Source organism: Panthera onca, chromosome C2 (assembly GCF_046562875.1).
Source record: "Panthera onca isolate mPanOnc1 chromosome C2, mPanOnc1 haplotype 2, whole genome shotgun sequence".
Taxonomy (NCBI): Eukaryota; Metazoa; Chordata; class Mammalia; order Carnivora; family Felidae; genus Panthera; species Panthera onca.
The window spans coordinates 114,990,291-115,017,209 of NC_138347.1; the positions used below are offsets into that span (position 1 = coordinate 114,990,291).

A 26,919-nucleotide genomic window follows, 5' to 3' on the forward strand; every position below is an offset into this window, starting at 1 on the left:
CTTTGGCACAGGATGAAGACCAGCTCAGCTCTTCAGCCGTTGATCATTGTCTATTGTTCTCCAAACAGTAAACCACTATTTCACACCAAGAGACTGTGAGCGGCAGTTCTGGCTGAGTCCTGAGCTTTTCATGAATATGAAGTAAAGGGCTCTGACCCAGAAAGTGGTAGGTAATCTCAAAGAGAAAAAAAAAAAAAAAAAAAAAAAAGGACAGGTAGGAAGAAAATTAGGTTTTATGTAATTCTACACTCTTGAAATCTCCTGCAGGTTCTGAGCAGGGTAAAATGGGGTCTCGGAAATGTGGAGGCTGCCTAAGTGGTCTGCTGATTCCGCTTGCACTTTGGAGTATAATTGTGAATATATTACTGTATTTCCCAAATGGGCAAACTTCCTATGCATCCAGCAATAAACTCACCAACTACGTGTGGTATTTTGAAGGAATCTGTTTCTCAGGTGTCATGGTAAGTGTGACTTTGGAGACTTGGGATTGCAAAGGGGGATGTTTTTACTAAGAATTGTCTTGTTCCTAGCAGAAATGATGAATAATGGAAAAATCATTCTACTAATCCTGGGTTTGGGATTTGGAAGATGGGTGGGGGTAGAGAGGCTGATAGTCCGTGAGGACTTTGGAGGGCAGCTTTGTTTTCGGTAAGCTGCCCATTTATGTCACTCATGCAATGTAGGAAATTAGTCCTAATGAAAGTTTGTGGGACGCTGGCTTTAGAAATATTATGTCCTCATGAACCGTGTGTGTAGGTTTAAGCTATTTAATTTCCAGTGGCATTGCTCTTTTCCAGAATAGTTTCTATCTGCCCTCACAATTTCTCTAGATTGGAGAGGTATGAAGACTGTGTGGAAATAGAGATTTGGAGGTTCAGACAAATTTGCATTCAGATATAAGTTCTGCCATTTGTGTCATGAGACCTTGAGCAAGTTACTCTGTCTTTGAGCCTCAGTATCCTGTTTGGAAAATGGGACTAATGGCATTTACTTTTTAGGGTAATTGTGGGGATTCAATAAAATCTCATGAATGAAGGGCCCAGGATGGAGGCTGATATGTAGTAGGGAGTCAGAGAATATTGTGATTATAAATACTCGATGATGGGCCACATTATCATTAAATAATCTTATATTTTACCCCTAATAATGGAGCATGTTTTTGAAAACTAAATTGAGTTATTTACAGTAAGCATCCATGAGTGTTTTCCTGATGACTTTGTACTCTTTAAAAACAAACTGACAGTAAATCATGTTGGCAACTTAGAGGAAAAAACACTTTTCCTGACCATGTCATATCTAAAAACAGCACATTGTGCACTGTAAGCTTATCATACTTCCAATAACATAAAAAGAAAATGCATTATAATTTATCTCTACATCTTTGTGGGTGTTTATTATGGTATTTGAATAGCTATGATGAAAGGCAGTTTTCATTTGGTTACTATTTTGAATAGCAAGGTAGTCAACTTTAAAGTATTAACACCCAGTGCTATTAAAGTTGCTATGTGATAGGTACATAGTGAGTGTTTGGTGATCAGACTATAAATGGATGCAAACCGTTTGGAGAAGATCTTGATATGCTATATTAAGATCCATGAAAATGTCTGAAAATTCATTCTGAGGAAATAATCCATAATAAGGAAATTGATGCACAGATATTTCTGGCAGCATATAATTAGTAGGAGCACCCTAGCATAGAATTGGCCAAGTAAACTGTGGTACATTCCACTTCATATGGTGATGAAAATTATAATTGTGAAGATGTAATAACATGGAAAGTGCATATTATTTGGTGCTAGGCAAAAAAAGATACAAAAAATGTGAATAAATTACGATTGCATCTAAGTAAAATATATCCATGTGGTAAAACACTGGGAGTAAATACATAAAAGACATGTGAGGGTGGTGGGATTTGGGGTAATTTTCCTTTAGTATGCTTGAGCCCTGTGTTTCAGTTATTTAGTTATTCGGTTTTTTACAATAAAAAAAAGAAAGGAGTTTCTCTTTCAACACGGGCAATGCCTGTGATTCTCTTTTGACACAGGGTTCCTGGGTCCAGGTCTAATGATTTCTAATAATATTGGAATGAAGCCTGTTACTATACCTGATGAACCGTGACTTCTCTCACCATTGTTTCCCTCGATAAGTAATTGTAATAAATGGACCAGTTGTATGGCATCACTAAGATTAAACCAGAATCTACTAAAATCTGTGATACCTAATGGTGTTGAAAGGAGGAGAATATAGGACTCTTTTGTTTATATTCCGTATAAAATTTAAAACTTGGAAAAAGAACTTGTTCTCTATTTTCCATGGTCAAGGAATTCTTGAAAAACATTATTCTTCCTGCATTGAATCCTTTTTGGAGAAAGAAGAGGAATATAGATAAATAAATAAACAGACAAATGAAATCTGAAGGAATTTGGAAACTGGAAATGTTGAGTACACATAGTAAAATAACGATGAACTCAGCTTCAAGATTCAGTCCTGAACATTGAGAGTGAAGGATAGGTAGAGAATTTTCTAGAAGCAATTCACGGTCCATACCTGCCCAAATCAGGAACTGTAACAATAAAGAAATCTATGTTCTTTCCAGAACTTGAGCTCTTTGTCTAAGATACCAAGAAAGGGAAGTAGAATACATTGAACTCTCCCAGCCTGTTGGCTTGATAAAGACAAAGCACACTCGAAAATTTGAACCTTAGATGGTTTGAATGCTTAGGGAAATTAAACCGACTTTACTTTGAACTAAGACATGTAGTTTCAATTTATTTTCTTTTTTTTTTAAATTTTTTTCATGTTTGTTTATTTTTGAGAGAGAGAGAGAGAGACAGAGAGAGAGACAGAAAGAGAGAGAGAGAGACAGAGAGCATGAGCAGGGGGAGGGGCAGAAACAGAGAGGGAGACAGAATCCAAAGCAGGCTCCAGGCTCTGAGCTGTCAGCACAGAGCCCAATATGGGGCTTGAACTTACAAACTGTGAGTGAGATCATGACCTGAGCAGAAGTCTGACGCTTAACAGATCACCCAGGCATCCCAAGACCTGTAGTTTCAGATTAACTATGCTTCTTACCTGCATTCCCAGAGGGCAGTAAATGGAGAGAGTCTGGCAAACAGCAAATTCTGGTGAATGATTTTCCTTTGACCTCCACAACCGAGTCAGTGAGAAATGTGGGTTTGCTGCCCAGGGTGGTATTCCTATGTCCATACCATTTACTGCTTAATCATTAACTTTTGATGACTGATAATCAGGATAATAATAGCTATCATTTATCAATCACTTACTATAAATCAAGCACTATGTTAAAAATTTTACATACATTACCTCATAACAACCCAAAGAAGTGAGTCTTTAAAACCATTTTATAGGGAAGGACTCTCAAATTTGCACTGCTAGAAAATGGCAGACCTGGGATTCGAACCTGGGTCCCCTTGGCCCCAGAGTCCCTACTCTAAATCACTGTGCTCTGATTATGACTAGTATTCCATTTCTGATATCTCCTCTCTTTCCTACTACAGATGCTTATAGTAGCAGCAGTTCTTCTTGTACTGGAGAATGATAATAACTGTAAATGTTGCCAGAGTGAAAACTGCAGCAAAAAATACATGGTAAGAGCAATAGTACTTTGAGGATGGTTGAGGGAGCCCTGGCTCACTCAGACACATGAAAATATTGACACTATTATACCCTCTGCATGCTCCTTTCAATTCAGAGCCCAAGAGTTTCCTCAAAAAAATTATCTTTCATTTTGTTTACAGTCTTTCCTCCACCTTTGCCCTGCTGATGTTCTTCCAGAAGTTCAGGATTTAAAGATACACAAAATTAGAAAATAATACTACCTTTTCCTAACTGGGTTTCTGTGAGTTTATTTTTTTTCCCTTTTCTACTTCATTGAGGACAAATTTGCATAAAATAAATAGCATCCATTAAAATTGTACATTACTATAAGTTTTGACAGCCAAATACACTCATGAAACCACCATCACCATCAAGACACAGAACACTTCGCATCAGCCCCAAGAGACTCACCTTTGATCTGCTTTATATCATAATTAGCTTGCACTCAATGTAAATAGAATCATGCAGTATCTGTCTCTTGTATCTGGCTTCTTTCAGCATAATGATTAGATTTATCCACGTGTTAGGTATATGTGATGTACGTTTTTTGAACTGGGTCTTTAAAAATAATTTAAATAAAATCAAGAGAGAATAATACAACCAAATTTTCTAAGCCTGTGTTCAACAGGCAGGTGCTAGGCTCCTACATTTCCATCATCGTCCTTCTCCTCCTCAAGGTTAGCTTTGAATCTTATTTGCACAGCACTTTATAGTTTTTTCACACTTATCCAGTGAATTAGATGATTGTTATCCATACTTTCTATGAGTTATCTGTGGCTCAAAGGGAACATGTGATGTATTAACTAAAAAGAACTTTACTAGAGGCCTGGCAGGCACATCTTGCAACGGCAGTTGCCCACCTTGGCTGAACATTGCAATCATCTGAGGGCTTGGAGTTGGAATCCCACCTCCAGACACCCTGACCTAGTTGGTCCGAGGTGCAATCAGATTTTAATGTGCAGCCAAGATGCATGGCCGGCTTTCTTTGACAGATGCCTTTGGATGACTAAAGTAGCTGCTAAATTTAGAACTGTGCTCCTGGTGGAGAAGAATTGAAAACTTGAAATGCACTCTGTGCGCGTGCATGCACATATGCGCTGTGTGTATGTGTTTTCTTAACCAACTGACTCGGCATCCCCCTGTAGCTGCTGGTATTCTGCTTATGGAAACGCTTGCAAAATGGCTTAGGTGAAGCAGTAGATTCAGGTAAACATTAACCTATGATACTCAGGGAATCTCTAGAAAACAAACCATGTGCCATTAAGTTTGTAATAAAAATAAATGTGTCCATTTTGCCTTGACTCACTTTTAGCATCTCCGGCACAAATGGATGCTATAAACAGTGTGGAGTCTGGACAAGGTCTTAAAATGAAATTGAATGAGATGACTGGCATCTCAAAGGGAAGAGCAGGGGGAAGGGAGGAAGCATTCCCTGGATTCTCTGCTTGGCTCCTTCAAGGTAGGCTCTCGAATAGGGCCCCAGTTTATATGCCCCGGGAGTCAATACCTGATGGAAAAGAGAGAAGTTAGCCTGGTAGCCATTAGAGCAAGATTTCTATTTAAGGAAGAGAGGAAGCTGCTACTGAAGTCCAGCCAAAGTTATCACGACAACACTGGGCAATGTTTCTCCGTTGTCAATAGAAAGTAGAAATACAGAGTTTTATGTAAAACTTCTCAGTTATGTTGGTAATTAATTGTCATTTAAATTAAATAAAGCACATCTTGCAGGCTAAATGTGAGTCTGCACCAGTTTGCAACTGCTGAAGTTCTGCGATGGAAATTGATTCACTTTACAGTGGAGAAAAAGTTTTCCTCAAGTTTCCCTCCTCCTTAACAAAAACACACCTCCATTACTCTTTATTTATTAACCAAAACACATGCCTTTTTTTGAAAACAAAACAAAACACATCTTTTTTGTATACAGGGTTGTATACTAGTATTTACAGTAGTTTTATTTTTTTTTCGGGGTTTTAATTACATATATTCACTAGAATTCTTAACTCTTAGATACCTTAATTTCAAGGGAAAACCAGGAAGTAAGCAATTGTGAAGTGTTGTATATCAACATTCAGTTGATTGGCAAATTCATGAATATGCTATTTCATAATTCCTTTTGTTTGCCATTAATAAAACATATGCTTTGATTTTTATTTTATTCTATCTTTGGCAAAGGGCTGGCATAAACTTGTCGTGATTTGATTAGCATTATTTTTTTTAATTTAATTAATTTTTAAAAATTTATATCAAAGTTAGTTAGCATATAGTGCAATAAAGATTTCAGGGTAGATTCCTTAATGCCCCTTACCTGTTTAACCCATCCGCCCTCCCACAACCCCTCCAGTAACCCTCTGTTTGTTCTCCATATTTAAGAGTCTCTTCTGTTTTGTCCCCCTCCCTGTCTTTATATTATTTTTGCTTCCTTTCCCTTATGTTCATCTGTTTTGTATCTTAAAGCCCTTGTATAAGTGAAGTCATATGATACTTGTCTTTCTCTGACTAATTTCACTTAGCATAATACCCCCTAGTTCCAACAACATAGTTGCAAATGGCAAGATTGTATTCTTTTTGATTGCCAAGAAATACTCCATTGTGTATATATACTACCTCTTCTTCATCCATTCATCCATTCGATGGACATTTGGGCTCTTTCCATACTTTGGCTATTGTTGATAGTGCTGCTATAAACATGGGGGTGCATGTGTCCCTTCAAAACAGCACACCTGTATCCTTTGGATAAATACCTAGTAGTGCAATTATTGCTGGGTCATAGGGTTGTTCTATTTTTAATTTTTTGAGGAAACTCCATACTATTTTCCAGAGTGGCTGCACCAGTTTGCATTCCCACCAGCAGGGCAGAAGAGATCCTCTTTCTCTGCATCCTTGCCAACATCTGTGGTTGCCTGGGTTGTTAATGTTAGCCATTCTGACAGGTGTGAGGTGGTATCTCATTGTGGTGTTGATTTGTATTTCCCTGATGATGAATGATGTGGACCATTTTTACATGTGTCAGTTGGCCATCTGGATGTCTTCTTTGGAGAAGTGTCTATTTATGTCTTTTGCCCATTTCCTCACTGGATTATTTGATTTTTGGGTGTTGGGTTCAAGAAGTTCTTTATAGATTTCAGATACTAACCCTTTATCTGATATGTTGTTTGCAAATATCTTCTCTCATTCCGTCAGTTGCCTTCTAGTTATGCTGATTGTTTCCTTCGCTGTGCAGAAGGTTTTTATTTTGATGAGGTCCCAATAGTTCACTTTTGCTTTTGTTTCCCTTGCCTCTGGAGATATGTTGAGTAAGAAGTTCCTACAGCCAAAAAGAGGTTTTTGCCTGCTTTCTCCTTGAGGGTTCTGATGGCTTCCTGTCTTACATTTAGGTCTTTCACCGATTTTGAGTTTACTTTTGTGTATGGTGTAAGAAAGTGGCCCAGGTTCATTCTTCTGCATGTCGCTGTCCAGTTTTCCCAGTCCCACTTGCTGAAGAGACTGTCTTTATTCCATTGGATATTCTTTCCTGCTTTGTCAAAGGCTAGTTGGCCATATGTTTGTGGGTCCATTTCTGGGTTCTCTATTCTGTTCCATTGATCTGAGTGTCTGTTTTTGTGCCAGTACCATACTGTCTTGATGATTAGAGCTTTGTAATACATCTTGAAGTAAGGGACTGTGATGCCTCCTGCTTTGGTTTTCTTTTTCAAGATTGCTTTGGTTATTTGGGTCTTTTCTGGTTCCATACAAATTTTAGGATTGTTCGTTCTAGCTCTGTGAAGAATGCTGGTGTTATTTTGATAGGGATTGCATTGAATATGTAGATTGCTTTGGGTAGTGTTGACATTTTAACAATATTTGTTCTTCCCTCAGGAGCGTGGAATCTTTTTCCATTTTTTTGCATCTTCTTCAATTTCTTTCATAAGCTTTCTATAGTTATTCAGTGTATAGATTTTCCACCTCTTTGGTTAGATTTATTCCTAGGTATTTTATGTTTGTTGGCGCAATTATAAATGGGATCGATTCCTTGATTTCTCTTTCTGTAGCTTCATTATTGGTGCATAGGAACACAACCAATTTCTGTACATTGATTTTATATCCTGAAAACTTTGCTGAATTCAAGGATCAGGTCTAGTAGTTTTTTGGTGGTATTTTTTGGATTTTCTATATTAGAGTATCATGTCATCTGGGAAGGGTGAAAGTTTGACCTCCTCCGGGCCGATTTAGATGCCTTTTATTTCTTTGTGTTGTCTGATTGCTGAGGCTAAGACTTCCAATACTATATTGAATAACAATGGTGAGAGTGGACATATCTGTCTTGCTCCTGACCTTAGGGGGAAAGCGCTCAGTTTTTCCCCATTGAGGATGATATTAGCATTGGGTCTTTCATGTATGGCTTTTATGATCTTGAAGTATGACCCTTCTACCCCTTCTTTCTTAAAAGTTTTTTATCAAGGAAGGATGCTGTATTTTGTTAAATGCTTTCTCTGCATCTTTTGAGAGGATCATGTGTTTCTTGTCCTTTCTTTTATTGATGTGATGAATCACATTGATTGTTTTGCAGATATTGAACCAGCCCTGCATCCCAGGTATAAATTCCACTTGGTTGTGGGATTTTTTTTAATGTATTGTTGGAGCCAGGTGGCTAATATCTTGTTGAGGATTTTTGCATCCATGTTCATAAGGGAAATTGGTCTGTAGTTCTCCTTTTTAGTGGGGTCTGTGTCTGGTTTTGGAATCAAGGTAATGCTGGCTTCATAGAAAGAGTTTGGAAATTTTCCTTCCATTTCTATTTTTGGAACAGCTTCAAGAGAATAGGTGTTAACTCATCCTTAAATATTTGGTAGAATTCCCCTGGAAAGCCACCTGGCCCTGGACTCTTGTTTTATGGGAGATTTTTGATTACTAATCGATTTCTTTCCTGGTTATGGGTCTGGTCAAATTTTCTATTTCTTCCTGTTTCATTTTGGTAGTGTATATGTTTCTAGGAATTTGTCCATTTCTTACAGATTGCCTATTTATTGGCATATAACTGCTCATAGTATTCTCTTCTTATTGTTTTTATTTCTACTGTGTTGGTTGTGATCTTTCCTCTTTCATTCTTGATTTTATTTGTTTGGGTCCTTTTCTTTCTCTTTTTGATCAAACAGGCTAGTGGTTTATCAGTTTTGTTAATTCTTTCAAAGAACAAGCTCCTGGTTTCATTGATCTGTTCTGGGTTTGTTTGTTTGTTTGTTTGTTTGTTTGTTTGTTTGTTTTTGTTTTGATAGCATTGATTTCTGCTGTAATCTTTATTATTTCCTGACTTCTGCTGGTTTTGGGTTTTATATGCTGTTCTTTTCTCATCTCTTTAAGGTGTAAGGTTACGTTGTGTATGTGAGACCTTTCTTCCTTCTTTAGGAAGACCTGGATTGCTATATACTTCCCTCTTATGACTGCCTTTTTTGTGTCGCATAGGTTTTGGGATGTGATGTTATCATTTTCATTGGTTTCCATATACTTTTCTATTTCCTCTTTTATTTCTTTTTAGCCCATTCTTTCTTTAGTAAGATGTTCTTTAGTCTCCAAGTATTTGTTATCTTTCCAAATTTTTTCTTGTAGTTGATTTCAAGTTTCACAGCATTGTGGTCTGAAAATATGCATGGTACAATCTCGTTCTTTTTGTACTTGTTGAGGGATGATTTGTGTCCAGTATGTGATCTATTCCGGAGAACGTTCCATGTGCACTGGAGAAGAATGTATATTCCGCTGCTTTAGGATGAAATGTTCTGAATATTTCTGTTCAGTCCATCTGGTCCAGTGTGTCATTCAAAGCCATTGTTTCCTTGTTTATTTCCTGTTTAGATGATCTGCCCATTGCTATAAGTGGGGTGTTGAAGTCCCCTACTATTATGGTATTATTATCAATGAGTTTCTTCATGTTTGTGATTAATTGATGTATATATTTGGGTGTGCCACATTTGGAGCATAAATGTTTACAATTTTTAGGTCTTCTTGGTGGCTAGACCCCTTAACTATGATATAATATCCTTCTTCATCTTTTGTTACACTCTTTATTTTAAAGTCTAGATTGTCTGATATAAGTATGGTACTCCGGCTTTCTTTTGTCAACCATTAGTACGATAGATGGTTCTCCATCCCGTTACTTTCAATCTGAAGGTGTCATTAGGTCTAAAGTGGCTCTCTTGTAAACAGCATATAAATGGATCTTATTTTCTTATCCATTCTGTTACCCTATGTCTTTTAACTGGAGCGTTTAGTCCATTGATGTTTAGAGTGAGTACTGAAAGATATGAATTTATTGCCATTATGATGCTTGTAGAGTTGGAGTTTCTGGTGGTGTTCTCTGGTCCTTTCTAGTCTTTGTTGCTTTGGTCTTTTTTTCTTTTCCTATCCTTTCTTTTCTCTTCTTCTTTCTTTCTTTCTTTCTTTCTTTCTTTCTTTCTTTCTTTCTTTCTGTCTTCTCTCCCCTCAGAGATTCACCCTTAAATTTTCTTTCAGGGCTGGTTTAGTGGCCATTAACTCCTTTAATTTTCATTTGTCTGGGAAACTTTTAATCTCTCCTTCTATTTGGAATGACATCCTTGCTGGAGAAAGAATTCTTGTCTGCATATTTTTCCGATTCAGCACATTGAATATATCCTGCCACTCCTTTCTGGCTTGCCAAGTTTCTGTGGATAAGTCTTCTGCAAACCTGATCTGTCTTCCCTTGTAGATTAAGGACTTTTTTCCCTTTGCTGCTTTCATGATTCTTTCCTTGCCTGAGTCTTTTGTAAATTTGACTATGATATGCCTTGCTGATGGTCTATTTTTGTTGAATCTTATGGGAGTCCTCTGTGCTTCCTGAATTTTGATGTCTGTCTTTCCCCAGGTTAGGAAAGTTTTCTGCTATGATTTGCTCACATAACCTTTCTACCCCTTTTTCTCTTCATCTTCTGTTACCCCTGTGATTCTGATGATGTTCCTTTCTAATGAGTCACTGATTTCTCTAATTGTCAGATCGTGCTCTTTTGCCTTAGTCTCCCTCTTTTTTCCACTTCATTTGTTCTTCGTAAGTTTGTCCTCTATATCACTGTTTCACTGTTCTGCCTCACGCATCCTGCTGCTGTGGCATCCGTTCGAGATTACAGCTCAGTTATAGCATTTTTTAATTTCATACTGACTAGATTTTACTTCTTTTGTCATTGTAGACAGGGATTTTAATCTATTTTTGACCCCAGCTAGTATTCTTATTGTTGTGATTCTAAATTCTGGTTCAGACATCTTGCTTGTATCTGTGTTGGTTAAGTGCCTGGCTGCCGTTTCTTCCTGCTCTTTCTTTTGGGGTGAATTCCTTCATTTCATCATTTTGAAGGAAGAAAAGGAATTAATAAGGTAAAAAAATAAAATTAAAAAATTAAAAACACCTCCCCCCCACACACACAAAAGAATCAAATAAACAATGTTAGATCCTAGGTGTGTTTTGGTCTGGTTGTTAAAAGGAGCTTTATTGATTAGAGAAAAAAGGGGGGGGGGGGGAGGAAAACGTTTGAAAATTTGAAAAAATGAATACACTGAAATAAAATGAAATGATGGACGTAAAATAGAATTTGAAAAATTCACAAAAAAGTAAAGAATACAGTAGAAAAAATAAAGAAAAATATTTTTAATGAAAATTAAAAATAAAAAAATTTTTTTCTCTTTCTGTATTCAAGAAAAAGAAAAGAAATGAAAAAGAGAAAAAAAATCAAATAGATGGACCAGTGAACATACTGAAATGTGATTGACATTGCATCGTTTTCCCCTAGAAGTCAAAATATGAAGCAATTTATAGTCCCTGAACTAAGCAGGCAGAGAGATTTGTGTTCCTGAAGAGCGAGGTTTGCCCAGTTGTGTGGGGCTTAGTATAATGGCTCCATCCTCCACTAGATGGCACTGTTTAGCTTACTGGGGTGGATTGCTGTCGTGGCGCTTGTAGGTGTAAATGCCCATGCACGGGAGAGGTGAAAATGGCATCACCCAGCTACCCAGACTTCGGGGAGAAGTCTCTTCTCCCTGATCAGCAATCACACACCTGTCCTTTGTCTCCGGCTTCCATTCACCCCTCGCTTTTACACTGTCCATAACCAAGCGCGGTCAGGTTGCCAGGAGGCACCTCCCTCCTGAATTTTATCTCAGATGCAGCTGTGTCTCTCAACACCTCACTTCTGAGGGACTGCGGCTTTGACCTGTTCAGACCTTCTGGGGGAGCGTTCACGGAGCAATGGCCAGGTGCCGACCCCACCCAGGAATGTTCATGGACCATGCTTCTGCCAATGCCCAGAGACTGCAGCTGGGTGCCAGCCCGCCCTAGAAAATGTTCACACAACCGTATAGCAGCAGCGTTTCAGGGATTATGGAAAATCTCAACACATGGCTGGCACCAGGCTTCACTGTTAACGGCCTTGTTCCAGCACCAGCGAATGTAGTTGCTCTCCAGGGTCTCCAGACACCTTTGCCTGTGAGGCCGTGGGGGAGGGCACACAGCCTCCACCATATGTCCTCCTAGCAGGGGAACCGCCTCTTTTCTGTGGCCTGAGGACCTTGCTCTCTGCTCCTGGGGATTCGTCCTTTTCACCAGAGCACCACCTGGTATCCACTGCGGAGTTTCAAACTCTGTGCTCCCCTTGTTTATAGAGTCTTAGTGGAATTTAAACCCTCTCCTTTCTCCTTTCTCCCTTTTTAGTTCAGTCCCTGTGGCTGTTTCCACTTTTTCTCCTGCTGCTTTTCACGGGCGGTGCTTTTCCCATACTCTCTCCCCCTTCCCTCTGGAAGCAAAAACAGCTCCCTGCCCTCCACGGCTTCTGTCTCCCCCAGTTCACCTCTCCATGCAGCGTTCCTGCTGAGTTCTGTGGTTTGGGTTATGCAGTTGTTGTGTTAAACCTCAAATCAGTTTTCTAGATGTGCAGGGTGGTTTAGTATTGATCTGTCTGTATTTCATGGATGCAAGATGCAAAAAAAAAACTTCCATGCTGTTCCCCCATCTTGGCTCCTTCTCTGCTATTTTATAATATCTAAAGCATATGTTTCCTCATAGTGTGATTTTTCAGTGTGGCACAAGACATTTACTAACAGACCCAAATATCTTTAGTTCCTCCCTAATAAAAAGAGAAAAGTAGGTAAACTTACGTTCAGTAAGCAATGTTTCGGTAACTTATTTTGTTTGCAAGTGATGTACCTATTCAATGAATTACCATCATTTAACTTGACTTAGTGTAACTTTAAGGTTTTAAGTTAGCAAAAAGATTTTGGAAGCTAATTTAAAACCAATGTATTTTATAAAACCTAATCATTATTGAAAAATTCAGTATTAAACTTTTATCACATATGTATTTAACTTGCTCTGAACACTTAGGTTACTTAGATTACTCATGAAGATTTCCTGACACAATAGACAAAGTTAGCTATCATTTTTTTTTAATTTTTTTTTATTTTTTTATTTAAAAAAAATTTTTTTTAACGTTTATTTATTTTTGAGACAGAGAGAGACAGAGCATGAACGGGGGAGGGTCAGAGAGAGGGAGACACAGAGTCTGAAACAGGCTCCAGGCTCTGAGCTGTCAGCACAGAGCCCGACGCGGGGCTCAAACTCACAGACCGCGAGATCATGACCTGAGCAGAAGTCGGCCGCCCAACCGACTGAGCCACCCAGGCGCCCCTGTTAGCTATCATTTTAAGTTATTTTCTGGTTGACAAATTTTGTGAATTATATATATATTAGGCAAGCTTCAAACACTATAGAAATGAAACACCTAAAAAGTTGAACATGCATTTTCTCTCTTTCTCTCAACTGCTGTGCTTGACATACATTCAGCAATTTATTTTTACTGTAGGCTTTTGTTTTAGGTTGAATTTATGGTTCTATATTCTTAAACACACAGTAGAGATAACATAAGTTTCTTTGACTAGTAATCCTAGATAGAAAAAGATTGTATGACTGTGTTATGTTTAATAATGACAACTCTAAAGATATGCTTGTTAGGTTTTGTCCCCAACAATTTTTAAACTAGCTTTATTTACCAAGGATTATCCCAGATCTTGTGAACTTAAATTTTTTTTAGATTAGTCTCTGTGTTTCTGAGAGTTTTAAGAATACTTAATTTATATGAGAACTCATTTATCTCTACTCCAATTAGAATAGAACACTTTTGAGAGATTTTATAAATTGTTTTGGTAATATCATCTGAAGGTAGGAAAATATCACACATCTGTAACATACACATATAGACATAAAGAAACATATAGACAGACACAGAGATTGTACAGCCTTTGTTTTGATACAAAACTCACTAGTTTATAAAAGAGTCCATATTGTGTTTCTGGTAGAAGAAATCATGGCTACCAGCTCAGTTAGCTATAGCTTTTTACTAACATTTGTGGAGAAGACTGTTAAGATTTTTATCTGCCCTTGACAAATCATTTTATGAAGTCTGCGGACCAGATTTGGGGTGAAGGAATTTCTATAGCAGTTTTTTTTTTTAAACTCCTCCCCTACCTCCAGGCCCTCCCTCCCCCACCCCTTCAGTCCCAGGCAATTGTGAGCAGTGTTTTAATTATCTCCTGGGATGTTTACATTTCAAAGACATGGTAAGAGTTATAGCTCCCAGGGATAGAGAATATCGATTCCCTTTCAGAAGGAGTTTGGGGGCATATTTGTCTATTATTAAGAGGTCTAGAAAAATTACTATTTAGATTTTTTCCTCTTTTACTGAAGCTTGGGGGCAATTCTGTTTCCAATGTCCTGATCTTTTACAACATCTACAGGCATTTCGAGATGAATAGGTTTGGGAATTGGTAAGGATAGATAGGGGGAACTTTGAATTGCTTTTAGCTTCTAGTTCCATAAAGACTAGATTTGTAGGGCAAGGAGAGTTGGTTTTTAATTACTGAAGGAACTGGGTCACAGCCTGAATGTTATCAAGGGACTGGCCCACCCATCCAACTACATTATCTTCAATTTGCTTCTTTATATCAGGAAGACAAATTTCAACTAAGATGCAAGTAAAAAAATTTCTGTGTTCTAGATTTACAGTGGTGTATCTTTCTAATATTTTCAAAATTATTTCACAAAGCCTTCAGCATCCTTTCTTTCCCTCTGAGGGCCCCATTTCATCTTAGGAGAGACGGCCTTGATTTTAAGTGTCTATCAGGATCTGAATATGAATTTTCAGTTTGGCCAACTTCTGACCATAGAGCCCTTTAAAAAAATTGTTTCAAATATTTAAACCGAAAGTAAGTCCATCACGTGACTCAAAACCAAAAGTAAGTCTATCAAGTGACTCAAAACCAAAACCAATACTTAACCATGAATATAAAAGACGTCCCCAAAGAGGATGCAAAAGATACAGTCCTCGCAAGATCCAGAACCACTCCCAAAGGTAGCAATAGCAAAGACATAGACACCTCCTCCTGAGAGCTGGTGGACAGTTGGTAGAATGCTAGCCACAAGGGGGGTTGCAACCCAATTTCTGTATGGCGTATTCTTGGGGGCCCGATCTGACAGTTGGTCATCTCCAAGAACTGACACTTGCCTGCCTGACAGGCAGAAAGCCAAGCCAAGTTCTCAGAACTCAAATAAGAGACAAACAGGAAAGTGATAGCTGTTCCTGGGAGGGAAAGGATCAATAACTAATGGATGACTTGAAACCAGATTTTAACCAGAGTTACAATCCAAAGAACCAATTCCGACTATGTTTTTCTCCTGCCAATATGAATCTGAAAAGGAAAAGACTCCTACCACCTTTGCTCGACCAGTCCCCCACAGGCAGAGATCCAAACAACTGACATGGCAAGAATTCTTCTGTGGATTTTGTCAGAGATCCAGGATCTCTAACTGTAGCTCCTGAACTGAGCAAGCTGTCCCTGGCCAGTGTGTCCTGTGTTGGGTGCCAGAAACTGTGGGGGGGTGGGGGGGAGTTTTACTCAGCTCTCTTACGGTTCCTGGCTTAGTCTGAAAATTAAAACTGACAGATTCACCAGAGAAAGTCATACACATTTTATTACGTGTACATGGGAGCCTTCACAAGAGAATGAAGACCTGAAGAAGTCAGAGTAGCAAGTTTCTATGCCTTTTAGATAAAGAAACAGCAATGAATTTGTGAAGAATTGGTAGGGGCACCTGGGTGGCTCAGTCGGTTGGGCAACTGACTTCAGCTCAGGTCATGATCCCACAGTTTGTGGGTTTGAGCCCTGTGTCGGGCTCTGTGCTGACAGCTCAGAGCCTGGAGCCTGCTTCAGATTCTGTGTCTCCCCCTCTCTGTTCCTCCCCTGCTCGTTCTCTGTCTCTCTCTGTCTCTCAAAAATAAATAAATGTTTAAAAAAAATGTTTTTTAAAAGAATTGGCAAGAGTGGGGGGTTTGAGCTAGGGGTAGTAAGTGGTGAAGAAGTAACTAGGAAGATAAGGTTTAGTTTATCAAGGTTTGTTTATACAGGTTTCTTGGCCCCAAATTCCCTGTCTCTGCTGATAAGAATGTTTTCCTTCCTCCTGGTACAGAGAGGGTAATAAAACATGGCAGTTTTATGACCTGTTTCAGCGAAGAAGGGCAAAGAGGTTGGGAGGGGTCAGAGTGACCATCCTGCTTCTGCCATTTTCTTGAACTCCTTCAGTTTAAGGTATTCACTATGCTAAGGTGCCATATTTTGGGGGTGATCTGAACCCTATAAACTTATTGCTTACTCTTCATTCTTCTGTGGAGCTTCATTTTCTACCAAAATGCTGTAGGTTGTTATCCCTGGAAGCAACTATCAGCTAAATCAAGGCACTTGGAATAATAGATAATATTTTAATTATATTTACACTTTTCAAATAATTTTTATATCCACTCTGTCCTTTAATTTTGAAACAGTCCTGTTACGGAGTTACTATAATCATCTGTATCATTTACATTTTATAGAAGATGAAACTAACTCAGAGAGATTCTAATTCTGGATTTATTTTGAGGCTTATCTGGGTTGTGTAATGGTATGCACTCATTAGACTGTAACTTATATATGTACACACACACGTATTATTCTATGGTTGCCAGTTTCCCCAAATGAAAAAATTCTTCACTGATCTTTCCAGTGAATGTCCTAAGAGCACATTTGGTAAACAAGGAGCTCAATCTTTTCAAAACATCCTTCTTCCTTTTTGGAAGACTGCATCAGTGAATAGGTAAATTTTCTTTATAAAGTGTAACAAATAGTAATCTACTGTTAAAAAAAAGGGTAAGTGTGTTTATCGCATCCCATGATGGGGCAACATTCTATTAAAGTCAATATGAAAAATATAATTTGAAAGATATTTTAATCATATGTGAAGACATCAATGAAATAATACCAAATAGGTAAAAAGCCGAATTGTTCTTTTCTTATGTTTTTAAAGTATATTTTTCTGATTTTCCATAATGAGCATGTATTAATGTTATTAATCAGTAAAATAATGCTAACTTACTTGAAATATATATGATTTGAGATTACTTTTGTTCCAAAAAAATCACAGAGTTGTTTTGCTCAGTTTTTCTGGTTTCAGTTTTTGAGTTTATTGTTAACTAGCTTGGCTGTTCTACTCTCACTTGAAAGCAACATTTCTAAAACTAGATTAAATTGTCTCCCAAACCAAACTACCCTTCTTGGCATCCCTATTTCTGTCCTTTTTGTTCAAGTTCCAAACTCTGGAATTTTTTTTTTTCAGTCCATCTCCAGCTACCTATTTCCATCCCAATGTCTTTTCTTTAGAGCATCTCTTTGTCACCTCAATTTAAAGTTGTCTCCACATGGAATCCTCATCTTGGGCTCTGTCACTTCCAGCGAGCATGCTGTCACTGCCAGAGCCATCTTTCAGAATTATGTATTTGCTCACGTCACTTCCTTGCTCAAAAACCAAGTACATGGCTTGTTGGAAAAAGAGCTATTCTGGGTCTTTATCAATTCAAAATGAACTGGGTACATTTTGTTTCAGGAAGCAAGGAGGTGCTCAAGGAATGATAGGGGTGTCTCAAAGGGTACAGAAATTGACTTAAAAAGATGTTCCCACTGCCATACTTGGACCAAATGAGCATCTAAAAGAATAATAACAGTTATGAATTATAACACATTGAATTAGAAAATCCATGAGTCCACAATAATAGGAAGTTAAAAATGCAGAAGAAACGATAGAATTAGAGAAGCGGCACCCTGCAATCAATCACTGTGATAACTGGTAATCAGTGGATATGAGGATCATGAGTGGATGGTAAATCCATTAGTTGAAATGTCCTTAGGGAATAGCATATGACACAGTCTCAAAGTTATTACCGCACAAATTACTAGTTGCAAGGGGGCATATGTTTATAGGTCTGAAAAACATCATCTTAACCAACAGATCAAAAGCATCACCAATTGTAGTGAGAGGCCCATAATGTATGCACATCCATTAGGTGTTCTTGACAAAATGTTGAACCTAAGTTTGGTTGTGAGGAAGCAATCAGAAAAGCCCAGGTTGTGGGACATTCTATAAGGCAACTTGCTGGTATTCTTCAAAAACAGTTTAATATTCTAAAAAACTAAACGGCAGCAAGACTAATGTAGATTAAAGGAAACTAAAGAGATGTAACCCTGTGTGTAAATTTTCATTGGGTCCTGTACAAAAAAGTAAAAAACAGTTGCAGAACAATAGAATATCTTTATTTTGGGGAGATATGTACTGATGTGTTCAGGTGTGAGATATCACAATATCTACAACCTATTTTCAAGGGGTAAAGCAATAAAAATGTGTAAATAAATAAATATATGTGCATGTATATGTGCATATACATACAGAAAAAGGGAGAGCAAGCAAAAATGGTAAAATATTCACAGAAGGTGAGTATACAGAGGTATACAGAGGTATATTGAGTATACAGAGTATACAGAGGTATATTGACTATGCATTCAGCCTTTTGGTAGATTAAAAAAATCTACAGAGTAGATAAAGAGTATACAAAGGTATATTGACTATGCATTCAGCCTTTTGGTAGATTAAAAAAAATTAATGAAATGCTACTGGATATAACAAGTTGTGCTCATTTTGTAAGCAACTCAAGGGCTGAGTCATGTCCAATAACCTCATTTCCCCAGCATTAGCACCCCATGTCAATCTGGTCTTCATAAGCTTCTCCCCTCTGATGCTTGATAAGAGCCCTCTCTTAGGTCAGACCAGTCTACTTATGCTTACAACTCTGCTTGTACCCATCCGCCTATGAATACTGCTCATTCTGTCTACTCAAATGAAAACGTTCTCCTCCTCATCAATACCATCCTCACCTGAACATAAATATGGTCACCTAGGGGGCGCCTGGGTGGCTCAGTCGGTTAAGCGTCTGATTTCAGCTCAGGTCACGATCTCGCGGTCCGTGAGTTCGAGCCCCGCGTCGGGCTCTGGGCTGATGGCTCAAAGCCTGGAGCCTGCTTCCGATTCTGTGTCTCCCTCTCTCTCTGCCCCTCCCCCGTTCATGCTCTGTCTCTCTCTGTCTCAAAAATAAATAAAACCTTAAAAAAAAAATTAAAAAAAAAATATGGTCACCTAGGCTGACACCTACTGTTTCCCCCTCATATTTATATAAGTGAAGATATTCACATATCATCCTCACATGAGAAAAGCAATGGTCATAGCTTGATTCTTAGAGAACCCACCCTACCTAGAAAATAACGTCTTCAATAAAGAAATATAGGTTGATTGATCACACATCTTCACTGCATTAATGTACGATCATTATTTTGATATCAAAATTCCATAAGAAAGGAACAAATTTACTAAATTAACTAGTTTCCTCTGTGGAATGCCGAGCAAAAAGTCATTTTAAAAACTTATTTTAAACATTAGGTGCTTTTGAATTAAGTGTTTCCATTTTTATGTGGACATTTGGTATTACACAGTCTGCAGTAGGCGTGGATGAGTAGGGGAAGGTACCTATCTGATCATTTATCCACAATATCTCCTTGTCTCATCCTATAGCATTAACCGTCTTCTTCTATGTTTAATTTAGACACTGCTGTCAATGATTTTTTCTTCCCTTGGAATTGCTTTCTCTGGATACTGCCTGGTCATATCCGCTCTGGGCCTTGTTCAGGGTCCATACTGCCGCACTCTCGATGGCTGGGAGTACGCCTTTGAAGGCACTGCTGGACGGTAAGGAATAATTCTCCAAATCAAGAGGCTCAGAAAACCAGAAACACCTGGCTTCATGCTCCTGCTCACTTTCCATGATAACTTTGGGGTTCCATGTGGTTACGTTAGTGCAGAATTTTCCTATTAGTTTAATAACACATAGCCAATTTCTTCCTACACAGATCTCTGGTGAGATGGAGGGGTTTTTTTGCCAGTCTTTTAATGTCCTATGCATTCACTATTTTGAGGCTGATGTGGAGATATCCAAATGAAAGGTGTGTTTTTCCTATACTTCAGAACAAAGCTTTGTGGTTATTGTGGTCTGGCAACTGCTGGAGCCTGGGACTTGAGTGGTTCTAGCAACTCAATCTTGTTTTGTGGCCAATTTGGATGTGTGGTCCATTACAGATGGGAAGGGGCTTGGCTGGGAAAGAATCACAGTACCCATGGATGGTGTTACCCATGCTATGCCATCAAGGACAACACAGAGATAGAACTGGGCAGGGTGAGCAGCAAAGTGCAGAATGAGATCCAGGGACGTGACCAGGTGCAGGAGTTTATGGAGGAGCCAGGAGATTATCTAGCATGTATTGAAGAAGAGTCTAGGGCGGTAGCCTTACTTAGAGGGCTGGTGGTTCAGTCAGGTGTTGAGGAACCCAATCGTAGATCGAAGAACACCTCACACTGACATTGAGCCTACCAGCACCTGGTTTATTGACCTGCCAGCACCTGTAGAAACAGCTCTAGAGGAAGCAGGGCCCAGTCGGAGATATAGGAGAGGTTCATTGAATCTCTCCCTGTCTCGTCTTGTGCTCAGAATTCTAATGGTATAAATTGAGGGAGTGTCAGCATCACTCCATAGGGAAGTTACAGTTTCTTCTCAACACCATATGACTGGGTCTATTGTTCAAGGCCCACATTCATTTGAAGGCTTGCATGCTCACCTAGGCCTGCATTGCAAAGCTACTTCTGTGCCCATAGTCACCTTCATTCATTCTGAAGCTTCTAGTGCCACGTGCTTGAGCAGAGCTCTCTTTCAGGTCAGGGGAACTAGAAAATAACTCTGAGCACTCTTGTGGGACACAAGGGGCTTAGGAAAGGGGACCTAATGTAGAAAGTCCCACTGGGTGCAAAAAATCGTTTTTTGTGCCATCATCCCCTGAACTTTCCTCCACACCCAAACCACTGAAGACTTCCCTTTCAAAGCAAGAACCTCAGACTTCTCACATGCCTCTCCATTACTCTTTAAAGTTGCCCTTGATAGTCGTATTCATCCAATCCCAACTATATACAAATATTTGGAGGTAAAACATCGGCAGCCACGAAGGGAAGTTAAGTCTCTGGTCTCCTAAAGAAATTTCCAAGGCTTGGCAATTTCTGGGTGAAACAAGTGTTAATGTTGAAATTCTACAAATCGGTTATCGATTTGCACATTTATGCAACAAAGATTTATTGAGCACCTACTATGTTCAGGTCTTGAATTAGGTGCTAGAGAGTCAAAGATAAATTACATAGGTTTACTTCCCTCTAGGAGCTCAGACAGACCTTACAGAATAGAATGCTAAGATGGGAGCTTTTTTGTAGCAGAGAGTCTTCAATGCTTATACATCTGGGTTCAAGTCTTCTATATGCTACTTACAAAATCTATGACTTAAACAAATATCCCTAAGCCTCTGTAAACGGGAGATCATGATCATTTCTATCGCATAGAACTCACAATTAAATGGAAGGAAAGCACAAATTAGATTTCATAAATGCTTAAGACATGCCAGCTTTTATTACTAACATCATTACCCTGTGTAATCTTTTATGCCACATGAGGTCCTTCACCTGCCCGGGTGGGGTGGGGTGGGGTGGGGGACAGTAGACTCAGCCACTGACATGGTGACTGGTATTTGTTGATCTTTGCCATGTACCAGGCACTGCTTTAGGTCTTAGACCTGGCTATTCAGGGGTGCATAAATCACAACGGGGCTCTCAGAGTACACAGTTTAGTGAGGGAATAGATATAGATACAGATAAGATAAAATTACAATATAATAAAGTAAAAGTTGTGATAGAGCCATATATGGAGGTTGTGGAGTAAAGGACTATCAGAAAAAGTGTCTCTATTCCTTCCAGACCCTGCTAATGCACTTACTAGTCTGTGGTTTACACAAAGAATAAATAGCACCATAGTCCAGGAGAAAAATCGAAACCCTGCAAATCACCTTGCTTAAAAGTGTTGGGTGATCTGTGCATAGCATATACTGGGAACAGTCTAGAGTAAGGATCTTGAAGGGATTAGCTTCCCTAGTGGCTGAGACTGAGTTAAGTGTATGAGGGTGTATGAAATGGGTCTAGGGTAATAGTAACAGAAAATTATACCTGTACCATGCTTTACAGGCTCCAAAGAATTTTTTACACACTTTTCAACAAATATTCATAATAACCCTAGGGTTAGATATATTAAGCCCATTGTCCAAATAAGCCTCTAGAGGTCAGAGAGGTAAAGTCTCTTGCTCAAGATCCTACAGATTCAGGAGTTCCATATTGAATACTCTTTGCCGCTTGAGACCTAAGGGCTATTAACAATATCAGGAAATTCTCAGAGTGCTTCTGAGTTTCCTGGAGCATAGAGAGTAGGAAATAAAGAGAGGAAACAGAGAACGAAAGAAATAGGAGAGAAATGGAGGGGGGAGAAGGAAAAACTAAGAGAAGAGAGAAGTCATGGTGGTAGTGTTCCTCAAAATGCAGAATTCATCTCTTTCTACCACAGACGCTAATGCTCAAGGCCACTTGTCCAGTACCCAGGTTGCCTTAGTTGCTGTCTTAAGGAAAAGCATATTGCTGTTGACAAGACATTTATAAACAACTCTGCCATATAAATAGGTTCGATTGTTTTTGTTTGGGGAATTTTCTGAGGCCAGTTTTCCATTTTGATTCAGTTGAACAGTGTCACCCTTAGGACAAGTGCTGATAGCCATAGCATTTCTGGAAGTGAGCATAAGTCAGCAGGGTAGATTTAGCATGGTTTTAAGATTATCTTCATAGTGGTTTAATTCTCACAATCTAGTGCAAAACTAAACTAATTGAACCTTTCAATCTTTTGCATTCCCACCTCAGAATCTAAATCTTAGCAGCAGTCAAGCAGCAATGTTCTAAAGTCACCCTGTGGACTCCAAACCAGGAACAATAGTATCACTGGGAACTTAAAATATCTTGGGGCGCCTGGATGGCTCAGTCAGTTAGGTGTCTGACTCTTGATTTTGGCTCAGGGCATGATTTCATGGTTTGTGAGATCGAATGCTTTGTTGGGCTCTGCTGGGACAGTGTGGAACTCTCTACCTCTCATTGCCCCTCCCCCACTTACTGCCTTTCACACGTGCATACTCTCTCTCAAAATAAATAAAAACCAATTAAAAAAAGAAAAAAGAAAAAAGAAAAAGAAATGAAAAATCTTAAGCCCCATCCAGACCTTCCAAATCAGAAATTCTGGGGTGTATCTCTGTAACCTGCATTTTCAGAAGCCCTCCAGATAATCCTGATCTATGCTCAAGTTTGAAAACCAGTTTGAAAGGTCTTTGGGACAGAGTCTAGGAATTTCTAGCAGCATTTACCTTTGCTATTTTGCCACATGTGTGATTTTTGTATCTAGCACAAGCTCAGCTTTGTCTCTGACAGCCCAGGCTAACTTCTGGACTTTTAGGGAAATGAACAATCTTCAACTTTCTTGGTATTGATACATGCTGCCTTTTGTTACTAGTGAACTTATCCATATGTGCTTGCTTTCTAACTGAACTAAAATGGTCTCTGAGGCAGGCATCATGTTTAAATAAGCATAGCCCAATGCTATGCATACTATATATATTATATATATATATATATATATATATATATATATATATATATGAATGATTTTTTAAATGTATTAATTCACATTTAATAATATTATGTATTTCAATCATATATATTAATTTCCCAAACAGACCAAACATCTGTGGCCTTCTTGCTTGGACCAGTCTTGCTGACCATATCCCTCCTCTCTGTCAGTTTCCTTACAGATTCCAGCATCTGGATTCAGTGCCTGGAACCTGCACATGTAGTGGAGTGGAATATCATTTTATTTTCCATTCTCATAGCACTCAGTGGGCTTCAGGTGATTGTTTGCCTCATCAGAGTAGTCACTCAGTTATCCAAGATACTGTGTGGAAACTATTCAGTCATCATCCAGGTAATAGATCATTAGTGGCACCTGTACGTCTTCCATTTTACCCCCACTGTCCAAGATTCAGTGACTCTTGTTGAATGGTTTTTAGACTCCCATCATTTTCTTTCCCTTCCTACTGCCCTTGTCTTTACTCAAACTTTAATATTTCATTTTTTTGATATTCCAATGTGTCTGTTGGCTTGCCTATATGAAATGAATCAATGGAATAGTTATAAAATCTGCACTCAGTGTTTAGTGGTGAAAATAGCAGAAGTGTTTTGCATGAGCAACATTTCAGTGTTCTGTGTAGAAATAACCCAAAGCACAGAGAAGTATTACTGTTTATTGAGAATTTCCCTGTTCATAAGATAACTGAAGGCTCATAACATTATCCTATTGAAATAATTTCTCTTCTGAATGCTGCTACATTAACCTAATAACTATTCTTTATACTGAATCATTAGCAATTGATTTTAAAGGAGAGAAATCTGTTTTTATCCCTTCAAAACTGCTTCTGCTTCATCTACTAAAATACTGATGTTAATTTAGTTTGGTTGAAACTGCTAAAACTACCCGGCAAGTCCCAAGTGAACAGAAATCATGAGTGAGTAATCTTGCGTCTTATTTAAAAATAGCTACACCCTTCCTGGTAGTTTCAAATAGATATTTTCCAAATTCATCATGTTTTGATTATGAACTATAATTTTAAGTTGCTACCTGGATTATGGATCATTAATCAAGCCAAATTTACTACTTTACTCACTTTATTTTTCTTTTTTCATAGCCTGGAATTATTTGAATAAGGACAAGAATGTTTTCCATTATCAAGATATGCCATCTGTTTTTCTCATATCTACTGTATAGACTTAAGGGCAATATTCCAGTGATGATGTTTTCTCCATTTGGTGTTTGTTGTGCCTGCTTATGAAATTTACATTCCTCACTGAATGTGCCAACTATGCTACCTTTCCACTTAGAATATTTTTCTAAGCAATATGTGTCAGGATCTTCAGAAATGTTTATACCCTTTGGTCAAACAAATCCATTTCCAATAATCCATACTATGGAAATAAATAAGAATAGAAGATAAAACTTTATGAAAATATAAATAATACATTATTTAATATTCTGGAAAATTAGAAATATCCAACAGTCTAAAGTTAGGGGAAGAATTAAAGAGTAGTATATTAGTTGTAATATAAAGTCATTACAAAATATGTCACACAGTCATTACAAATTACATTTTTAAGATTATGAATACTGCTAATTTACAAAACAGATTATAAATTCATGTTTATAGTATACATATAACCACCTAAAGTAAACACCAAATAATCAAAATTTACAATAAAAACTAAATCTAGAAGGATTTTCAGAAAAATGTCAACTGTCATTGACTTGGATCATAGGTGACCCTTCCTACTTTTCTATATTTTCCAAATTTTCTTTATTATGTTTTATCATTAAAATACATTTTTAAAACTCATATTTTTACTATCAAGATTTTTTGCTTTTTTCTGTTTAAAGATACTGCGTTTTTCATATGTTTTCCTACCTCGAGTATCTATAATATATCATAAACTAATACTTAATGTTCAGTAAGGAAAGTAGTGAGGTAGAAAAGACAAAAAAAGTTTTATATAAGCCTATATAATCTTACTGAGCTGTTAGCCTAATTTTCTCATTCCTGATGATGAGTGTGGTGGGCTACAAGAGGTAGCCTTGAAATAAATGATCAGTTGAGGATATGCTCAATGGGTTAAAGAAAGTGACCATTGATCAGTTGATACCTATATTATGGGCAGTTACCACTACTTGCATTTATAGAAAAAAAATTAAGTAAAACATTTAGAAACTTTCTACCTATACTTACCATGACTTCTTGGAGAACAGCAGCCATGTTTTATGTTTCCCATCATCCATAGGACATAGCATAAAGTGGGCATAGTAGACACTCAGTGTTGGATATTCATGTCAGGCCCTTCTCCCCTTCATTGTTGCTCTGCTGAACACCTGTCTCCAACATAGGCCCACCAGGCCATAACACTTCTGCCACTTGCCCATTGCTCTCCTCCATGAACACTGTCAACAATACTCTGTCAACACTTGCTCTGTGCCAAAGCTGGGCAGTAGCCTGGGGCAAAGGGGAAAATGCTTCTCTCTTTGGTGCCTGCTCTGCCTACATCCTCCTTTGAGGGCAGCCACCCTGTCCACAGCCTTTGCTGATGTAAGTAAGCATCCTGAAAGCAAGCCATGTTGTATATCAGATGACCTCCATGCCCTGGACCCAGCAGAAGGAATTGGGACGGGCACCCAAGCCATGGGCAGCCTGTTGTTACCCTACTAGCTTTGACTGAGCCATGAGTGAAACACTATCCAAATGAGATTGGTGGTCATTCCTGCTTGAGAATCTCAACTAGGAAGCCAAGAATGAAGCAACCCAGTCACTGCTTTCAGGAAAATAATTAAAGGATGAGAAAGGATGCCAAAATACTGAGAGTATCTGATTACTCCACCAAGCCCATAAACTTGTCATATCCAGCACGCTCTTTTCTTAGGTCTCCCAATGACTCCTCAGTCCTCTTGTAAACAGACTTCTGGAAGGTCAACCCCACCAGTTTGTCAGACACGTTCAGACTGTCTCAGTCTTATTCAGATTCAATACAGCATCATACCTTGAGTGGACCATGAGTAGACAGACGTCAGCTGAACGACTCTGCCACAGAACTGGAAACATTGTCTGAGAACAGGGGTGCAGCCAAATGCAGTACAGTGTATGTATTATTAAATTATTAACACAGCCATCCAAAATTTTGTTTTTATTTATTTTTTTAATGTTTTATTTATATTTGAGAGAGCACAAGCAGGGGAGGGGCAGAGAGAGGGGGACAGAGGATCTGAAGCAGGCTCTGCTCTGACAGCAATGAGGCGATGTGGGGCTTGAACTCATGAACTGTGAGATGTTGGCCTGAGACAAAGTCGGATTCTCAACCAACTGAGCCACCCA

At 38.5% G+C, this 26,919-nt stretch overlaps 1 protein-coding gene across 2 annotated transcripts; it reads left to right on the forward strand.

Moving 5' to 3' along the window:
- TM4SF18 (transmembrane 4 L six family member 18) lies at nt 1-26,723 on the forward strand. Of its 2 annotated transcripts, XM_060638919.2 has the most exons (6): nt 5-166; nt 268-461; nt 3,519-3,608; nt 19,602-19,744; nt 23,756-23,936; nt 24,697-26,723. In XM_060638919.2, the coding sequence occupies exons 2-6, from the start codon at nt 285-287 to the stop codon at nt 24,709-24,711; spliced, it is 606 nt and encodes a 201-aa protein (XP_060494902.1). In that variant the 5' UTR covers nt 5-166; nt 268-284; the 3' UTR covers nt 24,712-26,723. The 2 variants fall into 2 exon arrangements, with proteins under 2 accessions (XP_060494904.1, XP_060494902.1); XM_060638921.2 differs by lacking the exon at nt 3,519-3,608 and having other exon boundaries at nt 1-166.
- The last annotated feature ends 196 nt before the right edge of the window (nt 26,724-26,919 follow it).

Coding starts and splice junctions, on each gene's coding strand:
- TM4SF18 (XM_060638919.2), top strand. CDS start 285: ATGGGGTCTCGGAAATGTGGAGGCTGCCTAAGTGGTCTGCTGATTCCG. Junction 3,609..19,601: donor ACTGCAGCAAAAAATACATG/GTAAGAGCAATA, acceptor TGTTTAATTTAG/ACACTGCTGTCAATGATTTT. Junction 19,745..23,755: donor TTTGAAGGCACTGCTGGACG/GTAAGGAATAAT, acceptor CCTCTCTGTCAG/TTTCCTTACAGATTCCAGCA.